Genomic DNA, 6,521 nt, shown 5'->3' on the forward strand with positions numbered 1-6,521 from the left:
TTGGTAGTGGGACATGCCTCGGCAAACACAATCGCGTTTCGTATTTCGCACTAGAGATTAGAATAAAGATCTCGCACGCACGTGTTTTACGATGCCGTCCCGTCGAAACGGCCCAGGTCGGGGACAGATGGTAAGCATTAATAAAAATTTTTTTAGAAAATTCTATATTTGAAATTGGTGACATATGATAAATACACATTGAAAATTTTGATATCGGTTCAGGTCGTAAATTTTGGACTATATAAGTGAACTTAAAAAAATATAAATCTTGATACGGAACCCATAGAAATGGAAACAAATATTGCACTTATTGTTTAAATTTCTATAAAATATCTAATAATTTAATGTGCTTATAATACGTCTAATGATCGTTTATGACCACCAAATGGCACTTTTTAAATTTTTTTATTGGATCTCCGAAACCGCAGGACCTGCTTTCCCAAAAGTTTAATCAATTTTTCATTTTATCAATACAAGTAAAATGTTTTTGAATTTGAATTCAAAAGTCAAGTCGGTTAAACCCTTACTATAGAAAATATTGAAAACATTTGTCTAGACTTTATAAGTGTAATTGTACTTAGGATTAAAATCTCTATAAAGTATTTGGTACTTTAATTTTAATGAACCTATATCCAATAACCGCAAAATGACATATTTTTAACTTTTATCTGGACTTGCTTTCCTAAAAATTTAATCATTTCTTCATTTCATCAATACAATGTACAAGTAAAATGTTTTTGAATTTGAATCAGTCGAAACATTCTCTTAAAAAATTAATTGCCATTTGTTGCACTATACCCCGCATCCTCAAAACAGCTAGACCTGCCTTTGCCAAAAACTAATCCCTTTCAATAGGAATCTAATGTTATGAATCATCAAATCGGTTGATCTCTACTCTCAAAATCACTGACGAAAACTTGATTCACACATACATACATATACATACATACATACATCCCTTTTTATGAATTTGCCAAAATGTTCAGAAACCTTTGAAACGTGAAGGTATGCAAACATTTTTATTTTTTTGCGATTACTATAACTTACCCTATTGAAAGGTAAGAAATTTAATCTATTATAAACTACATTTTTTTATTATATTATCTATTAAAATATTATATTATTATAATTTTAAAATATAAAAATATTAAATCTATATATAATAACAAAAAACTACTACATATAGTAGTTAAAAGAAAATCGCGACTTGATCTATCTTACATTAAGTCTACATTGGTTCTTATTCAGAACTAAATTTACATGCTAATTTTATTATTTAAAAGAATATATTTCAGATTTATATTATAATTATTTGAATATAGTTATAATTTATCTATATAATGGAAAATTAACCATTGAGTTGTAATTTCAACATGCCTATATTTCAAAGCAATGTCTTTTGTGTGATCGTTGCACATGATCAAATTTGCTAAATGTTCTCATAAATTGAACAGTTCTGAATATATAATAAAAATAATAATGATAAAGTATATTAATATTAAAACTATTAGATTAAAATAATATTTTCAAACTGAACTGATATTAAATATCGATGTAAACAATTTTCCATGTGGCCGAAGCCACAATCTATTCCACACTAACCTACTATTAGAGAAATACGCGGTCAGTACGCCGCGAAACGCGAAGAGGTTAATATATGTGTGGAAACAAAATAATATATATTTATTAACTATTTATTATAAAATAATAAATATGATTACATGAATATAAAAACTTCTGTGACAGTGTATTATTTTTAATATTATTAGTGAAAAGTGAAATTTTAATTAAAAACGGATTATTATAGAGGTATCAATGGCATCAATAAAAGTTAAAATAATATATTTAGATTTTAATTTAATAAAGTCAAAAAATATATAATTACTTTATAGTATTATCAAAATATAATTATAATATACAAAGATAATTTGTTTCATACAGCAATTTTTAGTGGCAAATATTTTATTATCTTTTAATTCCATATTCGAAACGAATTAGAACTTTGAAACAACACAATGCAAAATTATTATCATAAATCAAACAACATGTTTACACTTTCGTACAACATGTTACATGAAGCGTGATTCCATTATATCGCTTATCTTTGAAAAATAATTATTGAAAAATAATCTTCCAAATTATCAATTAAATCGTTGAAGCACTCCGACCCTGACCTTATAATTTGTGTATGGGATATTATCATAATATTGTGACATATTGCTTGCCACACGTTTGATGTAAAATGAAAAATAAATTAATAAAACAGTTTTGCAATTACACCGGGTCAAAAGGTTGATGCTATAGTTATTTTCAATTATGGAAAAATCAGAACATTAATTATTATCATAATATGTAGTCAACATATGCTAATAAATGTGTAATGTTTCAAAAGGATGCGCATACATTATAGTGCTAAATTATATGTCAGTGCATTATAAGGTGTTTTGAAAATATTTTACTATTTTTGGTTTTTATTAAAATTAATTATCTATTACTTTATATAAAATTACCCGCTGAAAAACGACAAGCAATATTAAAAGTATGTTTTAATAACATTTTTCTACAGAAATTCTTCTATTTATTGCATCATAAACGCCGCATGCGGCAAGAAGTGACCTACGCCAACGAAGCGTTATAAAATATACTAGGTGATTCAACGACCTCTCGATTCTGCCGGTGAAATCAACACAAAAAATGACGCAATCTAATTTTACCTACGTGACCAACTCGGAAACTGAATCAAGAGTGCTGGTGTTGTATACCGGTGGCACAATAGGCATGATGAAAAATAAATATGGAGTTTTGGCACCAAATCCGAACGCACTTGAAAAACGCATACGTGGCTACCAACATATGCATGATGCCGAATATGCAGAGAAAAGATTCGGTACAGGACTTTCGACACCGTTAGTTATGCCGCAATATGATGACGATTTGCGCAGACGAATAGTTTACTCTATTTTAGAATACGACCCTCTGCTGGATAGTTCCGACATGGGCATCAAAGAGTGGTCTAAAATTGCAAGTGACATTGAGCATTGGTATGAAACTTACGACGGATTCGTAATACTTCACGGGACTGATACTCTATCGTACACCGCTTCGGCTTTGAGTTTCATGCTCGAAAACTTGGGTAAACCTGTCATCTTGACTGGTGCACAGATTCCAATTTTCGAAACTAGATCCGATGGTCGTGACAATTTCTTATCAGCCTTGATAATGGCTGGGGGTGGATACAATATTGCAGAAGTTTGCGTATTCTTCGGTCACAAGTTATACAGAGGTAACCGAACTGTAAAAACGAGTTGTGATGCTTTGCAAGCATTTACGAGTCCGAATTATCCGCCACTAGCTGTTATGTCGATAACGGTTGAAATTGATAGAGCCGCACTTATACGACCCAAAGAAATTGAAAGATTGTCAGTTCACACTGATTTAAACCCAAATGTAGGTCTTTTACGTATTTTTCCTGGTATGTCAGGTGATACAATACGATCTTTTTTGAGGCCACCTGTAGAAGGAATAGTTCTGCAAACTTTTGGCGCAGGTAATATACCTTGCAGCAGAAGTGAATTAACAGCAGCCCTCACAGAAGCCTCTGAACGAGGTGTAATAATTGTCAACATAACCCAGTGCGCCAAAGGCTCGGTTAGTGAGGTGTATGAAACTGGACGAGTGTTACGTGATTGTGGAGTTATTTCCGGGGTAGATATGACCCCGGAAGCTGCCCTATGCAAACTTTCGTATGTCCTGTCTAAACCCGAGTGGGACCTTCCTACGCGGCGTTTCATGATGCGCACTAGCTTAAGGGGAGAACTGACCGATGTCACCACGGAAGATACAGAAGATTTGATAGAAGCAGTAGCAAGATGTTTGAAAGTAACTTCAAAAATGCAAAAGAAAAACTTGAATAACATTTTATACCCATCAATGCTAAATAATGCTGTATTAGCAGATGACATAGAACGATTAGAAGAGTTGCATAAACAAGGCGCAGATTTTACAGCTGTTGATACAGAGGCACGAACAAGTTTGCACGTTGCTTGTGCTAATGTGGACGTATCAATTGAAGTTGTTAAGTGTTTGCTAAAGCTCGGCGCCAACGTACATGCAAGAGATGTTCGTGGTAGAACACCATTAAGAGATGCAATAGATCAAGACAGACACGAGGTAATAAGAGTTTTAAGAAAAGCTGGAGCCCATCTGGTTTCTTCTTGCGGCAATGATTTGGTCCAGGCCGCTGAGAAAGGATTACTTGTCAGGTTGGAAGGCTATAGATTAGCAGGAGCTGACTTATCCCAATCTGATGCTAGCGGTAAGTGGTTATAGATGAGGAATTAATTATTATTACGATTCAAGTAAATATTAGGTTCGCGGAAATTATTTGTAAACATGAGATAATATTCTATTTATGTGATAGAGGTTTATATTATTGATTCAAGATAACAAACATCAGTATTACACGTGTTCTACGAAGCAAATATTTTCGACAATCTATTTACAATTTCCACGTTTCACATTTTGCGTTCAACCAGAAAATCGTTTAATCAACTATCTTTTTCGTATTTTGTTGTTGAACGACCTTGCTTAAAACCAGATTTACTGCATATAAAAGGGTTCTAAGAAAGTAATGGAAAATTTACGGTAGAACACATAGAGCGTTCGTTTATCAGAAGAAAGATATTTTTGTTTTATGTAAAAAGTGATTGGTTTTCAGGAAGAACGGCAGCTCATGCAGCTGCATTGCACGGAAGACGTGATGTCATCGAATACCTCCTGCGTCACGGTGTATCGACCGAGGTTAAGGATATGCTAGGATTGACTCCGAACGATTACTCGAAATTGATCGAGAAAAAGACATTAGATAGCACATCTTTGAAAACAAACGGAGATTACAGAAATGGAGAACATACGAACGGAAATTATACCAATGGATCACATAAAAATGGAATACATAATATTATCAAAACGAATGGATTATGAAGAAGCTTTCAATATCATAGACTTCATACTTACATTAGAATAATATGAAATTTTTAATTTAAACATTTTTACGATCTGTTATTTATATTAGGATGCTCTTATTATATTAAGTCTTTTATTAGTATATATTATTATTTATTTTTTACATTTACCATAATTAAAATTAACTTAATATTCATCTACTACTCGCACGCCAAGGTTGTGTTTACTATATTTAAATTGAAATAATTAAATGAGGTAGAAAATATTAGTCAAATATTTGTTAACTTGTACTTGAACTATTTATACAACTGTTTTTGTTTAATTTATGATTATTCACATGGCTTATGTACATAAATGCTTACCATCAAGACTGTTATAATTGTAATTGCAACGATGATTTGTATATTGTATATATGATTTTATATGAATAAAGATTAATTTAAGTGCAGATTTTCATATATTATGGGGTTAAAGTCTATATATATACATATATATATATATACACACCAAGTTCTGAATATCTATAAAATTATCATGGTTTCGACATTAATGAGTCTATAAAATATTTTATGGGTTAAATTTATTGCAAAATTATATGTTTACGTGAATTTGGAAATTATCAACGTTCAGTAACCAATGCACTGATTACATAAATTATTTAGATAGTACATTTGCATGAAATAAATAATTATGGCTTGTAGGAAATAATCTGACATATAAGGTTGGTAAAACAGCAGCAATAATTAATAGCAGCAACTTTGCAAAAATAAACAATTATTAAGTGACTCAAACAAAATATTATTTTGCATCTCTGAAAGTTTATCTCGATTCTGCAACTGACATCTGTTGCCCATATTCAGTAGAGTGTTGCATTCCAAAATAGTACTAAAAATATGAAATTCAGAAATATTCGTATATGAACATTGAAAGTTTGAAAGTTATTTTAAACCGTTATTCAGTTTCATATATATGTTTATAATATACGTTCCTACAAAAGTTGATATAAAAATATGAGTGACATAGACTTCAGTTAATATTTATATAGAAAACAGAACTAAATTTTAGAAGTTTGGGATTGAGGAATTTAAGTTGCAAATGTAATTTATGTATTAGTCTTTTTTTTGAAAGTTACATTAATTTAGAAAGTACTAACTTATAAAACTAAAAATTCAATGCAAAGGGAATTTATCGATTTTTTAAATTAAACAATTCTCATTAAATGCTGATGACTTATATAATTTGATTTGTCTAAATCTTGACTTTTTATAGGTTCTTAAGAACTGAAATTTGTTGATATTGTCATTTTATGAATTAGGAAAAGTAAGATAAAAATGTATTTATATTATTTCAATTAATAATTTAATTTGAAAATATCACAGCTAGAAAGTTAAAAAAATGGGCTGCCTTCTGGTATAGGTAATAAATATAAAAAAAACTAAATGACTTCATATGATGAACAGATTTGTAATTTGTGTAGATAAAATTAAAAAAGTGAAAACTTATATTAAATTTCATTTAGTATTTCATATTACAGCCAGAGAGAACAATTAGAACCT

At 30.5% G+C, this 6,521-nt stretch overlaps 1 protein-coding gene across 1 annotated transcript; it reads left to right on the forward strand.

Moving 5' to 3' along the window:
* Positions 1–3,137: 3,137 nt before the first annotated feature.
* LOC113366791 (L-asparaginase-like) lies at positions 3,138–4,983 on the forward strand. Its single transcript, XM_026608445.1, has 2 exons — positions 3,138–4,315; positions 4,718–4,983. The coding sequence occupies exons 1-2, from the start codon at positions 3,220–3,222 to the stop codon at positions 4,981–4,983; spliced, it is 1,362 nt and encodes a 453-aa protein (XP_026464230.1). The 5' UTR covers positions 3,138–3,219.
* Positions 4,984–6,521: the final 1,538 nt, after the last annotated feature.

This window comes from Ctenocephalides felis, unplaced genomic scaffold (genome assembly GCF_003426905.1).
Source record: "Ctenocephalides felis isolate EL2017-DRISC unplaced genomic scaffold, ASM342690v1 CF-g0.4_SCAFFOLD_01170, whole genome shotgun sequence".
Taxonomy (NCBI): domain Eukaryota; kingdom Metazoa; phylum Arthropoda; class Insecta; order Siphonaptera; family Pulicidae; genus Ctenocephalides; species Ctenocephalides felis.

What these genes read in the sequence shown, in the direction of transcription:
- LOC113366791 (XM_026608445.1), top strand. Translation starts at nt 3,220, where the DNA reads ATGGCTGGGGGTGGATACAATATTGCAGAAGTTTGCGTATTCTTCGGT. An exon ending in ATCCCAATCTGATGCTAGCG is followed by an intron (nt 4,316 to 4,717) that starts GTAAGTGGTTAT and finishes ATTGGTTTTCAG; the next exon opens with GAAGAACGGCAGCTCATGCA.